This window comes from Microcaecilia unicolor, chromosome 10, assembly GCF_901765095.1.
Source record: "Microcaecilia unicolor chromosome 10, aMicUni1.1, whole genome shotgun sequence".
Lineage (NCBI taxonomy): Eukaryota > Metazoa > Chordata > Amphibia > Gymnophiona > Siphonopidae > Microcaecilia > Microcaecilia unicolor.
The window spans coordinates 6,825,471-6,847,091 of record NC_044040.1 but is presented as its reverse complement, the minus strand read 5'-3'; the positions used below and the strand labels follow the sequence as shown (position 1 = coordinate 6,847,091).

The 21,621-nt window shown below is 44.0% G+C and overlaps 1 protein-coding gene across 2 annotated transcripts in view; it reads left to right on the top strand.

The window, feature by feature from the left end:
- Positions 1-226: 226 nt before the first annotated feature.
- CDC123 (cell division cycle 123) overlaps positions 227-21,621 on the top strand; it is a 37,084-nt gene continuing 15,689 nt past the window's right edge. Inside the window, exons 1-7 of one of the 2 annotated variants that reach the window (XM_030216121.1) lie at positions 254-328; positions 5,684-5,859; positions 7,398-7,469; positions 8,265-8,319; positions 13,538-13,570; positions 14,104-14,199; positions 16,713-16,819. In XM_030216121.1, the coding sequence (XP_030071981.1) occupies positions 5,720-5,859; positions 7,398-7,469; positions 8,265-8,319; positions 13,538-13,570; positions 14,104-14,199; positions 16,713-16,819 (503 nt within the window). In that variant the 5' untranslated portion in view covers positions 254-328; positions 5,684-5,719. Of the gene's footprint in view, positions 329-5,683; positions 5,860-7,397; positions 7,470-8,264; positions 8,320-13,537; positions 13,571-14,103; positions 14,200-16,712; positions 16,820-21,621 lie in introns of both variants that reach the window. The other variant, XM_030216122.1, reaches the window with a different exon arrangement.

Here is a 21,621-nt window from a genome sequence, read left to right as displayed (position 1 = left end):
TGTTTTGAGTGTATGGCAATGACGGCTGCGCGGGGAGAGTGGAAACAGAGATTAACCAAATTGGCTTCCTTGTGTACAACGGACTAGATAGGCTGACTTCCACTCCTGTCTATTAAACCTCCCTGGCTAGGAGGAAGCTGCATTAGAGAGAGGCTTGAAACGCAACCATGCGGGCCACCCGTCGGAAGCTTGTTCTGTGGACCAAGGTGCACCCGGAAGTGCCGGAACGATTTCCGCTGCAAATTCTCCCCAGTATGAAGAAGGAGCAGGTCCTGCGCTGTCAGTTTTCCGTTTGGTACCCGCTGTTTAAGAGGTTCACTATCCGCAGGTCAGGCCTTTCCCCTTCCTCTGTCTTGTGCTTAGGTCAGTAGCTGCGGTGGAAGGGTTGATCGAAGCCTCTCCGCTGCCAAGTCGCTCTTCCAGGGAGGGAGACTTTGGGGTTGTTTCTGGGTTTGGTATTTGTGGTTCCTGATTCTGCCTCAGGGGTGGGGCAACCAGGACTTGCATGGGATGGATTTGCACCAACTGCTTCATTTTTAGAGGCCGACCAAAACTGGGGATTTTTTTTTTCCAGTTTCTGCCGAAACCGAAACTGTGGAACTCATCACCAGGTTTCAGCCGAAATTGAAAAGCTCATGTATGGTTGTGTGAATGTGAACCAGTGAGGGCTGTTGGGGATTGTCAGAGCTCTCAGTCTTCATACTACTACTACTATTTAGCATTTCTATAGCACTGCACAAACATAGAAGAAAGACAGTCCCTGCTCAAAGAGCTTACAATCTAGTAGACAAAAAATAAAGCAAGCAAATCAATTAATGTGTAGAGGAAAGAGGAGGGTAGGTGGAGGCGAGTGGTTACGAGTCAAAAGCAATGTTAAAGAGGTGGGCTTTCAGTCTAGATTTAAAGGTGGCCAAGGATGGGGCAAGACGTAGGGGCTCAGGAAGTCTATTCCAGGCATAAGGCGCAGCAAGACAGAAGGAGCGAAGTCTGGAGTTGGCAGTAGCGGAGAAGGGAACAGATAAGAAGGATTTATCCAGTCTGCCCATCCATGTCACCTACTCCTTCCTACTACTACTATTTAGCAATTCTATAGCGCTACAAAGCGTACACAGTGCTGCACAAACATAGAAGACAGTCCCTGCTCAAAGAGCTTACAATCTAGTAGCCAAAAAATAAAGCAAACAAATCAATTAATGTGTACAGGAAGGAGGAGAGGAGGGTAGGTGGAGGCGAGTGGTTACGAGTCAAAAGCAATGTTAAAGAGGTGGGCTTTCAGTCTAGATTTAAAGGTGGCCAAGGATGGGGCAAGACGTAGGGGCTCAGGAAGTTTATTCCAGGCATAGGGCGCAGCGAGACAGAAGGAGCGAAGTCTGGAGTTGGCAGTAGCGGAGAAGGGAACAGATAAGAAGGATTTATCTAGGGACCGGAGGGAACATCCTTGTGCTAAACCCAAAGTATCCAAGAAGGCAGAATATAATCTATATATATAAAAGGCAACCCCAACATTCTGAAGCCTCCACGGAAGTTGAGGCACCCGAGATATCCGGTGTGCCCTGGAGTGTCTGCACCGCCCTCGCGTCAAAACGTCATGACGTCGAGGGCGGAGCTATTGACACTCAAGGCCCGAAACGGCCCACAGCGCACAAGGCAGCAAGTAGCTTCGAGGGACGGAGGGAGGGCGAACAAGGCAAGTAGCTTCGAGGGACGGAGGGAGGGCGAACAAGGCAAGTAGCTTCGACGGACGGACAGAGGGGGCCCCTTGCTAGCGCCCGTTTCATTCCGCTCAGAAACGGGCATTTTTTCCTAGTAACTAAATAATAAGAGAGATATTTTACCTGCCAGCAAACTGGCCTTCACACATGTGGACCTTAGCTAATGAACCCTGAAATTAAAAAGCTACAGAGCTTTTACGGTGGCTAACTTTGCAGCGCACTAGGTGTGAGATTTGATGTTATAATGCCATAGAAAGCCTAAGGAGCTTATCATCCCAAATTTGCATAATTACATTTCTGCTAAAATTTTATATCAAAAGCATTTATTTGGGGCACTGTTTACCGTATAAACTACTGTGCAAGTTCATAACAGCATTACTTGCAATTGCTGTCTAAACAAAAATAAAGAAATAAATAAAAAAGTAGCCCCCCCCCTCCCCAAAGACTACCTTACAATTCCTGGTGGTTTAATGGTGTAGTCATGGCAGCCGTTTTGAGAGCAGAGCTGGAATGGGCAGGACTAACTGGGGATCGCATCTGTCGCAACCAGACTCCTAGACCACCAGGGTTTGTAAGATAGGCCCAGTTTGGGGGGGGGAGGGGACACGAGGAAGGGTAACTCCTGTTTGGGGGAACAAATTGGACAAATTCAAATTTTTGGCTTTCAACAAAAACATTATTTTTCAACTGAAGCTGAAAACACAGCCAAAAATCAAAATAACTTTCAGTGGAAAACGACTTTGCAAATGATTTTGGGTTGGTTTTAGTGCTAAATTTGGTCGGACTCTATGGATCTCACGCATATACATTGTGGAAATCTTGTTGCCCTAAAGGATCATGGTTTTTCACCCCTGTTCTACCCATTGAAACTGGTTTTTCAGATTCCATAATGTACTAGAATAGGGTTGTCAGAAATATAGGACTAACCTAAAATCTTCCGCCTGGAACTGGTGGATCTGAGGCACGCTAAGGTGTTATTGGCTTGGGCACTCAAGGAACTGGATATATGAGTCTATAGGTGTAATGGCATAAACCAGGACTTGTTAAGCTTGTCAATTTTTGGTGACTCCTGTCTCTGGAGACTGGACCTCTACATATCGAATCTTGTAATTTTTCCGCCCAAGAAATACAAGGCTGTAAGAAGATCTTCATTGTTGCACTTCCCAGATCCTAGAAATATCAAATATAAGACAGTTTTTTTTTCCTGGTCTATTTTCTTATCAATCTGCTTATTGGTAGAATTATTTACCCACCAATCTTAGAAAAATGTCAGTCATTAAAAACCTGTCTCTTCAGGAAATTTGTCAATAATACGTGAAGTAGAAATTCTATTTCTGATACTGTCTAAATTCTTAGGTATACCTATCTTCTTTACCTGTTAACTGCACAGAACTCTGAAAAAGTGCCAGATATAAATGTCCTTTGTATTGTATATGCACTCGGGGGTTTAATGTTTGCTTGGGCTATTCAAAAGGTATAGTCTTGTTTTTGTTACATTAGTACCCCGTGCTTTCCCACTCATGGCAGGCTCAATGCGGCTTACATATTGTATACAGGTACTTATTTGTACCTGGGGCAATAGAGGGTTAAGTGACTTGCCCAGAGTCACAAGGAGCTGCCTGTGCCTGTAGCACAAACCCCTAAAGAGAAGCGTAATAACCAGGGCTGGACTAAATGTGTGTCCGAGGAGCGCTATTGGTCTGAAGGACTGGAGGAGTAGCCTAATGGTTAGAGCAGCAGGCTGAGCACCAGGGAAACCCAGTTCAAATCCCACTGCTGCTCTGTGTGATCTTGAGCAATCACTTAACCCTCCATTGTCTCGGATACAAACTTACCCCCCTATTTACTAAGCTGTGCGGCAATACCGACGCAGCTCATTCACAGTGAGTGGACTATGTCTGCATTAGCACACGGTGGCTGGTAGCGCAGCTTAGTAAACTGGGGGAGGGGGGGTTAGATTGCGAGCCCTCCAGGGACATAAAAATACCTAATGTAGCTTCCATCAGGCTTGCACGCTGTATATAAGAAAACTGAATTTAAATAGTGAAGTAGGAGGGGGTAGTCCCCCTGCAGTTCCACTGTGGCACCTGAGTGGCTTCACCAGTTACAAGCCTCCAAAGCCTGCCCTGTTTAAAACATGGAAAAATATGCATACTGGAGAAAATTGATTTATATATTGCATTTCTGGCAAGGCTCTGAAGCAGCTCACAAAGAGAAATTATTCCACTTGGAAACACTACTGTGAGAAACAGCATTGATGCCAAGCAATTATTCTGCACATCAAGTAAAGAAAATCTTCAGCTATCAAGAAAAGAGACCCAAGAAAAATTTGGCAAAAAGATGCAGAAATATTTCCCATTGTATTGGGTGTCACTATCAGAACCAGTAAGGCAAGTTTAATGCTAAAGCCTCGCCAAAAACCAATTTCTGCAAGAATGTGCTTATTTTATTTATTTACTAAACTCAATAGCATTCAAAAACATTTGATGTTAAAATTGTACTCGCCTGATTAATCGCGCTTTATCATGGCATGCATTTTAGGCCTACTGGCTCTCTCCTATTGAACACAATCATCTCTCTCTGTCTCTCTCACCTTCCTTTATTTCTTTCTCTCATCCCCTCCTTCTTCACCCAAATTCTCTCATGCCTTCCTTCCAATTTTTTTTTTTAACACAGACCCTTCCCCCTCTCCCTGCTGCGGTTTACTTGAACAGCAGAATTCTGGCTCTGGATTTGCTCTTCTTCCTCGGCACTGTCTCAGTGTCCTTTCTCTTCCCTTGCACGGTTGGGCTTTGCAGATAACTTGAGCCTTGCCATGCAGGAAGTTGGGGAAGTCTTGTGGTTAAGTCCTGCGAGACTTGTCCAACTTCCTGCTCGAGTATCTGCAGAACCTGGCCATACAGGGGAAGAAAAAGGACCGAGTCAGCGCCAAGGAAGAAGTGAAAATTCAGAGCCTGAGCCCTGCTGTTGAGGTAAATGCGGGGGGAAGGGAGCGGGTCTGCGTTAAAAACAAAATCAGCTGGCTTTAAAAAGCACTGTTTTCATTAAAATATTAACACGCTAATTTCCCTCCCTTAGTTAGAATAGGATTAAAAATTTAATTGTACATGTATTTTGACTTTCATTTTAAATTATTCTGAATTTGCAATCATGAGTTCGTTCTCACACCACCTCAAAAATTAAAACTTCACCCAAACACTTTGACAAGATATCAGGCCTTCTGCTATTTGTGAAATTGCAAATAATCTCCTCTTTCTAAGAGCGCCCTGTTCCATTAATGAGAGCCAGCATATTTTAAATGGCCATGCTAATAATTTCTGTCATGAGGATTGCAAGACTCAAGAAGCCATGTAAGAAAAAAGTGTATTCTGTAAATAGGATAACCCAATTATAGCTATATCCAGATATAATAGGAAGCCAATAAAGAACTATAATAATGGAGTTACACGATCGCAACTCTTTTCATAGCTGTATTTTGTATGATCTGCAGTTGATGGAGAAAACCCAGAATACAGACTTAACAATAATCTCTGCTTCTAAATCTGGCCCAGCAATAACTGCCCTGCAAATACCAAAACCACCTTATTGATGCAAAAGAAATCTTAATGCCTGAGAAGCAAGGGAAGCCAGGCAGAGGAAGAGCAGACCCAGGTGGGTGGAAGCAAAGCAATCAAGGAGCCTGCAGCCAGAGAAGAACCACACACACACATGGCTCAGGGCTGTGCTAGTCAAGTGTGCGTGTCGACGGGACCCTGCGCAGCCCGAGGACGCCGCTTGCGTTGAGGTAGGGGACATGACAGACAGGTTAAAATATTATAACAAAAGAACGTCTTTAAAATCCATCAGCAAACATTTGTAACAACATTGGGAGATTTGTATTTTTCTCCCTGACTTCTATAGAGCAGAAAAATAGCCAAATGTAGTTTCCATCTTCAGGTTACTCTAAAGACCCTCTGTTCCTTTTACTACAGGGTACTCTATTTTTTTACTGCTGACAGTCGATTTTCATGAATAAACACAACTGTGCTGTGAGGCAGAGGCAGGAAAAAACTGAACATCTTGGACAACAGACATCAAATGGGATAGTGGAAATGTTCATAGAAAAAGAAATTCAAGGAATCGTGATCTTAAAGTACCTGCTTATATTGTATGATTGTTCTCCACCTTAAACTTGATGGTTAAGTGGATTATAAATGCCAGAATTAAGTTTGTAAGGCAGGAGGTTCAGAGGAAATTTGAAAAAAATATTTCTTTACTGATAGGGTGGTAGGATGATAGGAGGCGGGACTGGTGGTTGGGAGGCGGGGATAGTGCTGGGCAGACTTATACAGTCTGTGCCAGAACCAGTGGTGGGAGGCGGGACTGGTGGTTGGGAGGCGGGGATAGTGCTGGGCAGACTTATACAGTCTGTGCCAGAACCAGTGGTGGGAGGCGGGACTGGTGGTTGGGAGGCAGGGATAGTGCTGGGCAGACTTATACAGTCTGTGCCAGAACCGGTGGTGGGAGGCGGGGCTGGTGGTTGGGAGGCGGGGATAGTGCTGGGCAGACTTATATATGATCTGTGCCCTGAAGAGCACAGGTACAAATCAAAGTAAGGTATACACAAAAAGTAGCACATGTGAGTTGGGCAGACTGGATGGACCATGCAGGTCTTTTTCTGCCGTCATCTATTATATTACTATGTTACTATAATGGAATAATTATCACTGGAATCTGTTTAAAAATACACTCAGGAAGTCCACTACCTTTACCCTCCCATTTTACAAAGCCGCTTGGTAATCTGATGCAGCTCATTCACAGTAAATGGACTGTGTTGGCTTTACCACGTGGCTTTGTAAAAGGGAGACATTAATTAACAGTAAAGGCCCATCATACACAAGGGCTGTGGAGTTTGTACACCAAACCTTTGACTTCTCTAGATTTCTATTGTCTGACTCTAACTCCGACTCTGACTCCTATTGATACTAGGCTTTAAAGTTTTGGTTCTAGATCTAAAGTACTGGTAAATATAACTTTAGATCCAGGACAAAGATATGTATATAAGTATAAAATGATAAATTAGCCTATATTTTAATGTTTTTTTTTTTGTTATTTTGAAGCTGGAGTCTGAGTCAGTACATTTTTACTGACTCCAACTCCATCCAAAATTGCTTCCGACTCCAACTCCACAGCCCTGATGATACAGGTGCCCCAATCAGTACATTAAGAACTCCAGCTGTAGTTGAAGTAAATAACAGTTTTATAATTCTCCCCCCCCCCCCTCTGCCCGCCCCCACACACTCAAGAACATGTCCCCTGCTCTGCGAACATTTTATCAGCAGAGCTTGGGCCGTGACTTACAGTTAGACCCTCTTGCTCTGCTCTCCTCAGACCTTTTCGATGCATTTACAAAAGTGTTTGTCTCACCTTCGGTTTTGGGATGTCTTTATGGAGAAGCAGCAGCTGAGCTAAGTACTTTTGAGATTGTATATACAGGATTCATTGGGTTGGACCTATGCATTGATCTTACATTTTCATAAGTGTCATTCGTTGCCCCTTTGTATGAATGGTCCTGTACTTCCAGTTAAATTCGTGAGGTGTGTGTTCTTCGGACTGTAATGGGGCTAGAAGGATCTTGGGGGTCGGGATAGCTTGCTGAATATTTGTGTCCAGACATTTCAGTCTATGCATTGTTTTCTTCTTTAGCGTAATACTTCCACTGCCTCAGAACGTGAAAGACTATTTACTCGATGACGGTACACTGGTGGTATCTGGAAGGTAAAGCAATTTTTTTATATCATTTATTTTGGGGTCCTTGTTGTAACTTATGGTAGAAATTGGCCTTTGTGTGCCCTTACTTGGGTTTTTGCTACACGCTAAGGCCATGTTTACCGCAGCAGTAAAATAGCCGATTTTTCCCTTTTTGTGTTAATTGCTATGCAGTCATTCCATGTCAAGTGGTCTGGTGGTCCCTGCGCAACCATCACGGATTTCGATGAAATTTTCTGTGAACATTCATATATGTCCCCAATGAACATTGGTAAAGTTTTACGTTCACCGATGCAATACTCGCTGAGATATAGTACCCATACTGGTGATGGTCGCGCAGGACACTTCTCTGAAATCAGACCTCTTGACATGGAATGACCCTAACCTCACCATTAGCGCATGAGCATTAAAGCAAATTACCTAGGGAGCAGTTGCCGACACCTATTTTGTAGGTGGTAATCCCGCGGCTAATCAGCATTCAGTCATGTTGATGCGCTAACTGGGTTAGTGCTGGAATGCCCATTCTTCATCCCCAGACACGCCCCTTCATGCAAAAACGTAACATATATTTTTTAGTGCCCAGTTACTTGTGCTGTAAGCCCTTTTAAGCGGTGGTGAGTGCGTGCTAGCACTTTCCGCAGCTCAATAAAAGGATTCCTTTGTTTGCAGCTTTTCTGCAGCATTGCCCTTAACAAGAGCAAAGGGTCGGTGCTACAGAGTGACATGTGGCGTTTCTCCCCATAGAAAGCAGAAAGTTGAGTCTCGGTTGTCTTGTGCCGCACACTGTGTCTCTTTCTTCTTCAGGGAAGATTCATCAGCAAGTTCCCAGACAGCCAACAATAATGAAGATGAGGCAGAGGTTGGTGTAAAGGGTCTTTATGATGGAAAGATACAGTAACTACAGGAGTGGGGGGTGGACCGGGCAGGTTCTGCTCAATTTGGAGGCATTTTTAACCAGGGCTCCGGTGCAATGAAATTTCACTTGTATATATCTGTATTTTTCTGCCAGAAAATATTCTTGGGGCTCATAATTCAGCTGACTTAAAAAAAATGTTTGGGCAAGTTTCTAGAGGACTGATTCATGAAATAGTATTTTGCTAATATGGATAACCAGAGAAAAATGACAAAAATGGTATGGGGGTTTGCATCACAGGACGTATGAGGAGAGACTTGAGGACCTGAACATGTATACCCTGGAGGAAAGAAGAGATATAGGGGTGATATTATACAGACATTCAAATATTTGAAAGGTATTAATCTACAAACAAACCTTTTCCAGAGACGGGAAGTCGGTAGAACTAGAGGATATAAATTGAGGTTGCAGTGGCACCAACTCATAAGTACATAAGTGCCTCACCCTTAATTGTCTTGTCTGTCTGTATTTGTAGATTGTAAGCTCTATCGAGCAGGGACTGTCTCTCTGTGTCAGGTGTTCAGCGCTGTGTGCGTCTGGTAGCGCTATACAAATGTTAATAATAATAATAATAAGTGTTGCCATACTGGGATAGACTGAAGGTCCATCAAGCCCAGCATCCTGTTTCCAACAGTTGCCATTCCAGGTTACAAGTACCTGGCAAGACCCAAAATAGTATAATACATTTTATGCTGCTTATTCTAGAAATAAGCAGTGGATTTTCCCAAGTCCATTTTAATAGTGGCTTAAGCAAAGAGAATCCACGTATATGGAGAACTTAAAAAGTCCCACGGAGTGGCTCACATCAAGAAGAAAAGTGGGAACAGAGACCACGGGTTCCAAAGTCTGGATCGCACAATATTTTGAGTTTAAAACAAAGTTCATTAAAAATCAAAAATGACTCAACACAACATTGTGTTTCGGCCTGAAGGCCTGCATCAGGAGTCTGAAATAATATATAATAAAATAGTATATTTTATTATATATATTTCAGCCTTTCCTTATAGGGAAGTCGTCCCATCCCCTTTATCATGTTTGTCGCCCTTCTCTGTACCTTTTCTAATTCCACTATATCTTTTTTGAGATGTGGTGACCAGAATTGCACACAGTATTCAACCATGGAGCGATACAAAGGCATTATAACGTCCTCGCTTTTATTTTCCTTTCCTTTCCTAATAATACCTAACATTCTATTTGCTTTCTTTGCCGCCTCAGCACACTGAGCAGAGGGTTTAAAAGTATCGTCAACGATGACTCCTAAATCCTTTTCCTGCTCAGTGACTCCTAATGCGGAACCTTGCATCACGTAGCTATAGTTCAGGTTCCTCTTTCGCACTTGGATCACTTTGCACTTGCTCATATCAAACATCATCTGTTATTTGGATGCCCAGTCTCATAAGGTCGTCTTGCAGTTTTTCACAATCCTCTTGTGATGTAACAACTTTGAATAACTTTGTGTCATCGGCAAATTTAATTACCTCACTAGTTACTCCCATAAGTAGATCGTTTATAAATATGTTAAAAAGCAGTGGTTCCTGCACAGACCCCTGGGGAACCCCACTATCTACCCTTCTCATTGATCATTGTGTCTGCTCTCTGTGCCTCGGATTAAAAACTGGTTAAAGGGTAGACGTTTTGAATCCCCAATAGAACTCTTCCTCCTATCCCATGACTTTCCAGTTTCCTCCGGAGTCTTTCATGAGGTAGTTTGTCAAATGCCTTTTGAAAATCCACATACGCAATATCGACCAGCTCACCCCTATCCACATGTTTGTTCACCCCTTCAAAGAAATGTAGGAGATTGGTGAGGCAAGATTTCCCTTCACTAAATCCATGTTGGCTTTGTCTCATTATTCCATTCTTATGTATATGCTCTGTAATTGTGTTCTTTATAATAGTCTCTACCATTTTGCCCTGCACCGATATTGGGCTCACCGGCCTTCCCCCCAGTTTTGGGCGTAATGTCAGGAAATACTTTTTCACGGTGGTAGATACCTCGATTTTGCTCCTGCAAGAGGTGGGGGAGATGAAAATAGTAATAGAATTAAAAATGCATGGGATAAACACAAAGGTGTGGAACCAAACAAGCTTAGCGATATTTAGATGGAACATAGTAACATAGTAGATGACGGCAGAAAAAGACCTGCATGGTCCATCCAGTCTGCCCAACAAGATAACTCATATGTGCTAATTTTGTGTATACCCTACCTTGATTTGTACCTGTCCTCTTCAGGGCACAGACCGCATAAGTCTGCCCAGCACTATCCCCGCCTCCCAACCACCAGCCCCGCCTCCCACCACCGAAGCACCAGTAATTGAGAAGCAAAGCCAGTGCTGGGCAGACTTGTACGGTCTGTGCCCTGATCGTGGTTGGACACATTTGTGTGAGCTGGAGTGGGGCTTCGATGACAACTTCAGTAGTTGGAGAACAAGGTTGGTGCCTGGGAGACTTTTACTGTCTGTGCCCTGAAAATGATAAGGACAAATTAAGATCAAGTATGCATATGTAGTATTCAATTCAAATCAATTCTTGTATACCGCTAATATCCCCGTTCCAGGGTTCAGTGCGGTTTACGTTCTAGGTGAGACAAAAGCAAATAGTGTTAGTGTGCTATGAGTTTGTCTTGTTGGGCAGACTGGATGGACCAACAGATCTTTATCTGCCGTCATCTACTGTGCTACAGTTGACATCTCCACCTCCCATTTTGTGATGTGAGCAAGGTGGGGTTGAGCTTTCCTATCTGGGATTGGCCACAGTTGGAGATAGGATGCTTTGCTCAGTGGATCATTGGTGTGACATAGGTTGGCACTTCCTGTATTCATATGTTCCTTCTTTTGAGCTACGGTACTATTCTCATCCATCTAACCCAGCAATTGTAGTGACAGTCTCTTTTCTTTCTTTTTAATTACAATTTATATGCCGTTTATCATTATATTCCAAGTGAAAACAGTGAAATCAAAAATACATTGTCTAGTTCTTGTTCGCAAACCACAAGCTGCAACTCCAGTTCACGTGTACCCTAAATGTGGCCAATTGCTTCACGTACTTGATATCTGGACTCTCCCCTCCCCACCAAAATCACTTTCCCTGTCTAGGTGGTCCATAGAGCAAACGGCATGTTGAAGTCTCTTACATAGCAGTGCCCCTTAGTTCTTGGGCTTGCTGCAGTGTATGTCTGCATTCTTGTCAGGGAGCACACTCTAGGTCTGACGGAGGATGTGTGATCTGTCACTCATTGGATCTGGATTGCATCCCCATCTTTAGTGCATCACATCTCCATGTGGGGACCTCATATTTCTAGAGTCCACTTCTGTCTGCTCTCTGTGCCTGCCTGTTCTTTCCCATCTGCTGTCAATTATTAGTGAAGGAGAAATTACATTTGTGGCTCTAAAGACATATGGGCACCCTGCAGTGGCGTATCTGGACTTCAGCGGTAGGGGGGGTCAGAGCCGAGGTGAGGGGGCACATTTTAGCCCCCCCCCTCCCGGCGCCGCAGGGCTTCGTTCTGTTTCTGTGAGTCTGACGTCCTGCACTTTGTACGTACAGCAGGACGTCAGACTCAGAAGAAACCAAACGCAGGAAGAAGACCGGCTGGCAGGGGTTGGGGTCCCCCGCCAGCAAAGGTGGCGATGGCGGGTTGGCGGGGGAGTTGAGAGGGGTGTCGGCAGGGGGGCCCAGGGCCAAATTTACAGGGGCCCTTGCCCCCGTGGCCCCATAGCAGCTACGCCCCTGGCACCCTGTGCAGCTTTTCAGCGCTGCTTTTCATTGGAGGGTGTCTGGCAAAAAGTAGAGATTGTATTTGCTGTGTTATACAGTGCAATACTACATATGAGTTTGTAATTTTCTGTAGGAGTTCCTTAATGTAATTGCTGTGACAAAATCCTTACGCATGTTTAAAACTGAAAAACTGTATTCAAAACCTATATAATAATTTGCACCTCCAACGTTCCATCGCTGTCTGGCTGCCTGGGTTCGTAACATCTCATGACGTCAGCCAGCCTCCAGCGTTCCATTCCCCCTCTCTGCCCCGCCCTCGCGTCAAAAGGTAATGACGTCTGAGGGCGGAACAGTGAGAGGGAAGGGAACGCTGGAGGCAAACTGACGTCAGGACATTACCAATGGAAGGGAAGCCAGCCAGGCCAGCCAGAAAACGATGAGGTACAAAGGAAGAGCGAATCGCGGCACATCGAGGGGAGGGCAGAGCAGAATCGATGGACATGGATGGGAGGAGAGGACAGGAGAGAAGAAAATCGCGGGACATGGAGGGGGAGAGGAGGGCAAGGGAGAGACAAAAAATCACTTACAAGAGAGCCTTTCTAGGGCCCGTTTCATTGTTGAGGAAACGGGCTGGGTTCCACTAGTAGTTTTATAAATCTGTGTAAATGTATTTCCTTGGAGAAGAGACGGCTGAGGGGAGATATGATAGAAGTGTATAAAATAATGAGTGGAATGGATCGGGTGGATGTGAAGCGACTGTTCACGCTATCCAAAAATATTAGGACTAGGAGGCATGAGTTGAAGCTACAGTGTGGTAAATTTAAAACGAATCGGAGAAAATTTTTCTTCACCCAATGTGTAATTAGACTCTGGAATTCGTTGCCGGAGAACGTGGTACGGGCGGTTAGCTTGACGGAGTTTAAAAAGGGGTTAGATAGATTCCTAAAGGACAAGTCCATAGACCGCTATTAAATGGACTTGGAAAAATTCCGCATTTTTAGGTATAACTTGTCTGGAATGTTTTTACGTTTGGGGAGCGTGCCAGGTGCCCTTGACCTGGATTGGCCACTGTCGGTGACAGGATGCTGGGCTAGATGGACCTTTGGTCTTTCCCAGTATGGCACTACTTATGTACTTATGTACTTATGTACTTGCCTTTGTGCTCAGTTATTTTATGTTGGATTTGGCAGTTTCAAAGCACAGTATGATGTATTTACATAAGAACATATGAGTTGCCATACTGGGGCTTCCAACACAGTATCCTATTTCCAACATTGTCCAATTAATGTTACAAGTTCTGGCAGGATCCCAAAAAGCAGCAAGATTCCCTAGGTCTGCCTTAAAGGTTTATGGGCTTTTCTTCCAGGAATTTGTCCAAACCTTTTTTTAAAACCAGCAACAAATTCCAGAGTATTAATATCATTCCTTTCTCCTACTCTCTTTCAGTGGTCAGATGATGAGAACACCACAACGCTGACGGTGAGTTAATTTTTGCACTGCTGCTTCAGCCTTTATAGCTGAATACTTGGGCCTTTGATTGTGTCGCTGCTGTTCTGTACCATTCCCGCTAAATAAACGAAAGCTGTCTGTCGTATAACAATCGGTTTCGGATTTCGCCAATTGTTTTCGAACGGATTATCGACGAAAACCGAGGTTTCACTGTACTTGTATGTTCAGCTCTGGTTGATATCCAGATATCAGTGCAGAATATCTAGGTACACTGTTGACCGCTTCAATATTCAGGGCCAGTATCTGGTAACTAACCTAATAACCAAGTTATCCAGATATTCACGACTGGCATCCAGATAACTTGGGACAAGAAAAGTCCGCTTACATCCTTGACTCTGCAGTTCAGAATGGTTGATGAGATCGTTAAACTTCATTGTAACAGTGATTTATACCGTCTAAGAGTTGCTCTCGTCACCTGTAAAATCGCCCAGAGTTAAAAATGCACTGGGTGTCTGCCACGTTCTGCTTCTCTGATAACCTACTGAAACATTCTCTCCTTGCAGGCCCCAGAGTTCCCGGAGTTTGCATCAAAAGTACAAGAAGCTATCAATTCCCTGGGAGGCAGCATTTTTCCGAAGCTGAACTGGAGCGCCCCGAGGGTAGGAGCTTAAGAAGTAGCTGGTGGTCATTACTGCTCTGTGGTTTTCTGTTTGGTTATTCTCAACCATTGCTTGTGATGTATGTGTGTTTGCTTTAACCTTCTAATTCTGTAAAAGTCACTAAAAATTGCATGTGCAATTTAATTGAATAACAAGCTAAATTAGCACCAATTGGCTTTGAAGCAAGTAATTATTGGCACTGATTAGATTCAATTGGAATTTTACACATGTAAATTTAGGCCTGAGTAAAATAAACGGGGGCATGGAAATAGGAGGGTCTTGGGTGGAGTGAGAGTGTTCCTAGCATTTGCGTGGGTTGTTATAGAATAAGGGGGGGGAGGGGGTACACGCCTAATTTAGGCACATTTCAGTTGGTGCAAATGTGATTCACAGGCGTAAGCGCTATTCTATAAATCGCACCTAACTTGAAGCGCGGCTTATAGAATAGCACTTTTTTCAGCACCATATATAGAATTTACCCCTAACTATTAAATCAGTAATCCTGGCATGGGTCCTGACAGTTGCACTCAGTCTGTTTTTATCTAGTATCATGTTTGTGTGACTTCTTAGAAGGAAATCCACCCGTGATCCATGGTAACTGCTAAACTGCTTACGCCTCTTGTTCCCTTCCTGATCTCTGTTTTTCCCACCTCCTCACTCTAGAACAGGTGACCTGACACTGGCACTGCTTCTGTGCTCCTGTGCCTCATTTGTGCCGTTTCCTGTGGCATCTTGTTTTTCTCGCACCCTGTCGTAGCCTTCTCTCTCTCTCTCTCTGCTTAAGGTGCGCTATCGCTGTCCCCAGTCCCCCTTCCCAGGTGATATGACATCACCCCAACTCTTATTGCGCACAACCCTCTGCAGGTGAAATGCATGCTCTTCTCTCTCTCTCTCTCTTCCTGCTTCCCAGATGATCTATCTCTCCACCGTTTACTCTCTCGCTTGTTACCATTCCCCCCTCTTCCTCCCCGCAAGTGATGTAGCAGGTGCTTCTTGCTAGGTGATCTGACATGATAACCTCTCTCCATTTTCCTGTACTGCAAGCGACCTTGCATTTTATTTAGTTGTAATTTCTCCTTATGATAGGCAGTATAAGCAAAAAAAACCTCCAACATCACAACATAATAAAAACTGCAGAAACAAATTTAAAAAAGACAATAGTAATTTAAAACTACAAAACAAAATAAGATGGGAAGGATGCATTTCACAACAATGAAATTCCATAAGACTGTATACTTGATGGTGAACATAAGAACGGGATAAAAAGGAAGAAAAATAAAAATTAATGAATTCTAAAACCTAGCTATAAATAGGAATACTTGTCTGAGACTCCTAAAGCCCTGAAAGAACCTTCTTGTATAGCCATGTCTTACGCTGGCCTTGAATTTAGTCCTGGTGCTCTGGGATCACACATAAGCTGGAATAGTCATGAGAAGTCTCAAGCCTTAAAATCTTTGATGATGGCCTGGTGGAATAAGTAAAGATTTAAAACAGCGTGGTAACTTGGAATTGGCACGTGTAAGCGCTTACGCGGCTCAGTAAAAGGACCCCTAAGTGTAATTGGTGGCATGGCTGTCTGTCAGAGGGTGCTGATAGCCTCTCTCGTTAGCAGGACAGTGGGACCCTCCAAAATTCAGTATCTTTCTCAAACTGGTCAGAAATCCTCCTGGGATCCGCTACGAAAAAGACAATATTGAAGGGAGGGAGTAGTGTGATCATTAAGACTCTTCCAGAGAACCGAGGAGACGTGATGGAAATGTATACACTTTATCCTTTATTAAGATAGACTCAACACGGCACATGCTCAACGTTTGGTTCCTGGATTCTAAATTCTTTTTGTGTTACTACCATTGCTTACACACTATCCAGGCATCGCCAGTCTTTTTAAAGACTTGATCCTGGTTTATTGTTTTTCTTCTTCAATATTCCACTGTTTATATTTGGGTCACAACTACATATAGACTCCTGAGGAAGGCGCTATTGCCAAAACACGGTTCCGTGTCGAGTCTGTTTTAATAAAGGATAAAGTGTATACATTTCCATCACGTCTCCTCGGTTCTCTGGAAGAGTCTTGTTGACCACGCTACTCCCTCCCTCCCTCCAGAAATCCTCCTGGCCTTGGTTAGCAGCACATCAGCCAGCTCTTTAGTATAAAGTCTCTGGGGTTGGAAGGGTTTTGCTCGGCTTGTGAATGTCTCTGCTTTGTTCCTTTTGCAGCCAGTGTAGGTGAGTTCCCATTTAGTGAAATGGTCAGTGAGGGTGGGGATTTTCTGCAGGGTGTCTGGGAGTAAAGTACACACAGGTCCCAGGCGCTAAAAGTACCAGTGTCCTGTTTCATGATCTCTCTGTGCAGACTAGAGCCTTCCACTGTGCCCGGTACTGATATTATTAATTAAACTAAGCTGATATGTCAGGATAATTCCTTATTGCAAATGACAGGAAGAGAAACAGCTGTGACAAGAACTGTGCTCAGAAATCAGGCCCTGAAGGTGAACTTCTCGTTTCTGCTGCAGGATGCCTACTGGATCGCCCTGAACAGCTCTTTGAAGTGTAAAACTGTCAGCGACATCTTCCTACTTTTCAAGAGCTCGGACTTTATCACTCGTGACTTTACACAGCCGTAAGTACTGTTCTCCACTGCAAGAAGACCCATCTCCAAAACTCCCGACTTGATTCAGTGCCCTAATATCTGGACATATGTGGTGTTTTTTTTTTTTTCTGTTGGGAAGGGGAACAGCCCTGCCTGCAGAGATTTACTCCAGCCTAAGTTTCTACTGACCTTTGAATTTCACTGACTGAGGCCTGTGCGAGTATTTACATTGTGGTAGGGTTTTGTACTGCTCTCTTTAGATGTATGCACATGCAGAGTTAATGTGTGTGTGGGGGGTGGGGGGGATGAGGGGATAATGAAATCTGAGGCCTTTCTACTGTGAATGCTTTTTAGTTAACCTACTAGAAAGTAAATGTTACTGATTGGTGGTGAGTGGCTGCTGTGGGCACCAAGGAAGCCAGATGTTAGGACAGCAACCTCACTAGTTTGGCAGATGTTTAGGGTACTAGAAAGCCTGTTGGGAAGACTTGCTTGTGCAGGGGAAGGGGGGGTCTTAGGAATAGGTGTTAGATTAAGTATGGGGTCCCATATGCTTGGGAAGGTAACATAAACTGATTTGGATAAGGAATAATATGCAAAAATGCTCAAGCACTTATGACTGGCAGCTGGGTTATGTACCTAACAACGTGGGCAAACTGGAATAGATAAATGGGTTTTTTTTCCCGTCTCATTGGTTATGGGGCCATATGGTCTTTATCTGCCTTCATTTTCTCTAGTTCTCTGACTGTTTCTACTATATATATGTTCTTGACTGGGCAGAGGAAAAAGCATCTTTTTTCCCTTCAAGCCTAACAGTGTATTGAACCATCACTTTTCAGAATAAACTTGGTGTGTGTCAGCTCATTAGTGTGAACTGCAGGACTTTAATTAGTGTTGGGCAGAGAAAGTCACACTTCCTCTCATGCTAGCACTAATTAAAGCATGTTTCAAATCTTTAATTTGAATTTTTAAATTTTATATTTCTGTCCTAAACTCAAAGGCCCTCAATTGGGCAATGCTCTTATATCAAATTTCTGCCCAGTTGTCCAGCTTCCCTGCAGTAGCCTAGTGGTTAGTGGTTAGATTCTGGGGAACTGGGTTCGATTCCCACTGCCGCTCCTTGTGACTCTGGGCAAGTCACTTAACCCTCCATTGCCCCGGTACAAAATAAGTACCTGAATATATGTAAACCGCTTTGAATGTAGTTGCAAAAACCTCAGAAAGGCGGTATATCAAGTCCCATTTCCCTTTCCCCCTTTCCCTTATGACATCACAATATCAGAAGTGAGCCAAGTATCGGGCAATCAAGCCATTGTGACATCACTGATGAGGTTGGCTCTTATTGGTGGAATGAGTGGAGGAGTAGCCTAGTGGTTAGTGCAGTGGACTTTGATCCTGGGGAACTGGGTTAATTTCCCACTGCAGCGCCTTGTGACTCTGGGCAAGTCACTTAACCCTCCATTGCCCCTGGTACAAAATAAGTACCTGAATATATGTAAACCGCTTTGAATGTAGTTGCAAAAACCTCAGAAAGGCGGTATATCCCTGCCCATCTTCAAATCACTGCTTAAAGCCCACCTCTTCAATGTCGCCTTTGGCACCTAACCACTACACCTCTACCCAGGAAATCTAGACTGCCCCAACTTGACATTTCGTTCTTTAGATTGTAAGCTCCTTTGAACAGGGACCGTCCTTCTTTGTTTAATTTGTACAGCGCTGCGTAACCCTAGTAGCGCTCTAGAAATGTTAAGTAGTAGTAGTATATCAAGCCCCATTTCCCTTTCCCCTTTCATTTCTAAGCTTACTGAACAAATAGCTCTTGAACAGTTAGATGACTACCTTGGACAAAACTAATAACTCTTCATTCCATCCAAACAGGCTTCAGGAAATCACACAGTTTTGAAACTGCTCTCCCTAGGATTGTCACTTTCCAAAACCTACCAAGATTAATCTGTTCTAATACTCTCACTCGATCTTTCTACAGCTTTTGATCTTGTGTGCCTTTCTCCTCTCTAGACTACGTGATATAGGTATTGTTGATACAGCCCTAAATTGGCTCGTCTCTTATTTAGCTAACAGGGTAAATGTGGTTTATTGGCATAATACACCATCTGACCCCTATACCCTCACTTATACTCACCTCTCCACTCTTTAATATCTTTATGTCTCCATTGTCAGCCCTTATCAGTCGCTTTTATTTAACCTCCTTTGTCTGTGCTGATGACATACAGATAGTAGCTGGTTTGAACAGTGATAGCCCCCAAGAAGTTTACGCACTTGACGCAGAACTAATAAAACTCATCCCATTTTCCTCCTCACTTCCCCACCCCTATCTCCTTTGAACAATTTACAAAGGTTTTTGGACTATTCCTGGATCAAAGCATGTGGTTAAGTGTTGTTTCTTTAAGCTCAAGGTGATCTTTCTCAGTGGTTCCCAAACCTGGTCCTGGAGGCACCCCAGCCAGTCAGGTTTTCAGGATATCCACAATGAATATTCATGAGAGAGATTTGCATGCACTGCCTCCACTGCATGCAAATCTCTCTCAGGAATATTCATTGTGGATATCCTGAAACCTGACTGGCTGGGACGTCTCCAGGACCAGGTGTGGGAACCACTGATCTATTCCTTGCATCATCTTTTCACCAAGGCAGCCATACATGCCCTCATCCACTTAATCATTTCAAATTTAGACTACTGCAACACCCTTTTACACAGAACCCAAGCTAGTGAAATCTGCTGCCTTCAGAAGACGTAAACAGATATAGAACTTAGATTGTGAGCCCTCCTGGGACAGAGAAATATCCAGAGTACTTGAATGTAACTCACCTTGAGCTACTACTGAAAAAGTTGTGAGCAAAATCTAAATAAATAAATAAGACAGGAATGTGACGGAGGGCACAGATTGGGTCGGGACAGGAACAGGACCTGAACAAGGTGGGAGGCGCAGACAGAAACAGGATGGGAGACACAGACCAATCAAGTCTGGGACAGGGCAGGCCAGGAACCGGGTTGGAAACAACGGGAAATGGAAACAAGGCTGGTCTGGAGACTGGAACATGGCAGAAGCAACACACCCAAGACATCTCCAGGAGATCTGAGTTGCAAAGACCCTGGAGAGAGTCAGAGACTTCCTTAAAATACCCCCAGACAGAAAATGGGGCCTCTGCAGGCATCTCAGAATTCTCTTCTGCTGTCCCTTTAAAAGCAGCTCTTCAGCGTGCGTGCATTTGTGCGCCTAAGGATGCCAGAATTGGATGGTATGAAGAAGCCAGCGTGGAAGCGGGCCATCTGGCCAGAGGAGCACCATGGGCTGCCAGGGATGGCCGCACAGATGGCCCACCCTGTCGGTCAGACCGCTGAAGGCCTGAAAAGTGCGTCGGGATCCAACCATCGGGCCAGGAAGCAAGTCTGGGCATGAGGCATGGCTGCTGTAAGCATGTGAAAAATTAATGAATGAAGCAAAGAAATATGATCTCATTACCCCCACTTCTAAGGGAAGGTTGCCAGTTCTCCATAGGATCTGTTATAAAATTTTGTCTCTGATACATAAGATATACAACTCCAGTTTCCCTGTGTATCTATCCCATTTGTTGATATCTTGTTCCCCTTCTAGAACTCTCTTCACCAGTCTTTAGCCATTTGTGGGACCCAGACTTTAGAAATATGTCTGGCATTGGCCTTGGTTTCCCCAGTGCTGGAGATGCTGAATCTTTACCAGTGTTTTGCCATTTGCTGGACCCAGATCGTAGAAATCTGTCCGTCATCAGCCAGGTACAAATTCAGATTGTGAACCTACTAGGGACAGGAAAATACTCTCTGTACCTGAATGAAACTCACCTTGGGATAAAGATGTGAGCTAAATATTTAAATAAATAAAACTTCTGAATCCTCCAGTTCACTGCTCTGGGTTCAGCTTCCTCTTGAGTGTGACTGGAGAGTGAAGTCAGATTCATTTCCGGCAGTCCTTGAAAGTCCAGCGTTGTTTCTGTGGTGCTGCATGTGTAATACAACAGCCCTGAATTCCCAGGTGATATCGGATTGGTACGGCATGCGCAGTACTTGAGTAAGGGAATGCTTCCTTTACTGGGGAATAATACATCGAATGAAGTTGTGTCAGGAAAACACTTCAGTTGTATCTGCCAGCTCCCGCTCACAAAATTATTCACCATGGGATAAGCAGTCCAGCAGTGTAAATGATTAATCTGCTGAGCCAACGGTAATTAATTTGATTATGTGCCAGCTTCAGAGACTAAAGTAAGCAAAAATTGTCGAATGCAAGCAGCATGCAAAAATCTTTGAGAGAAGTACAGAAAGTAGTTGTAGCACATAAATGGAGGAAGGCAAGAGATGAACAGATAAGATGTTAGGAAATGGGAGAAATTAAGCTTTGCGGGAACTGGGACTTGATACACTGCCTTTCTGAGGTTTTTGCAAAGCAGTTTACATATATTCAGGTACTTATTTTGTACCAGGGGCAATGGAGGGTTAAGTGACTTGCCCAGAGTCACAAGGAGCTGCAGTGGGGAATTGAACCCAGTTCCCCAGGGTCAAAGTCCACTGCATTAACCACTAGGCTACTCCTCCACTCATTCCACCAATAAGAGCCAACCTCATCAGTGATGTCACAATGGCTTGATTGCCCGATACTTGGCTCACTTCTGATATTGTGATGTCATAAGGGAAAGGGGGAAAGGGAAATGGGAGTTGATATACCGCCTTTCTGAGGTTTTTGCAACTACATTCAAAGCGGTTTACATATATTCAGGTACTTATTTTGTACCAGGGGCAATGGAGGGTTAAGTGACTTGCCCAGAGTCACAAGGAGCTGCAG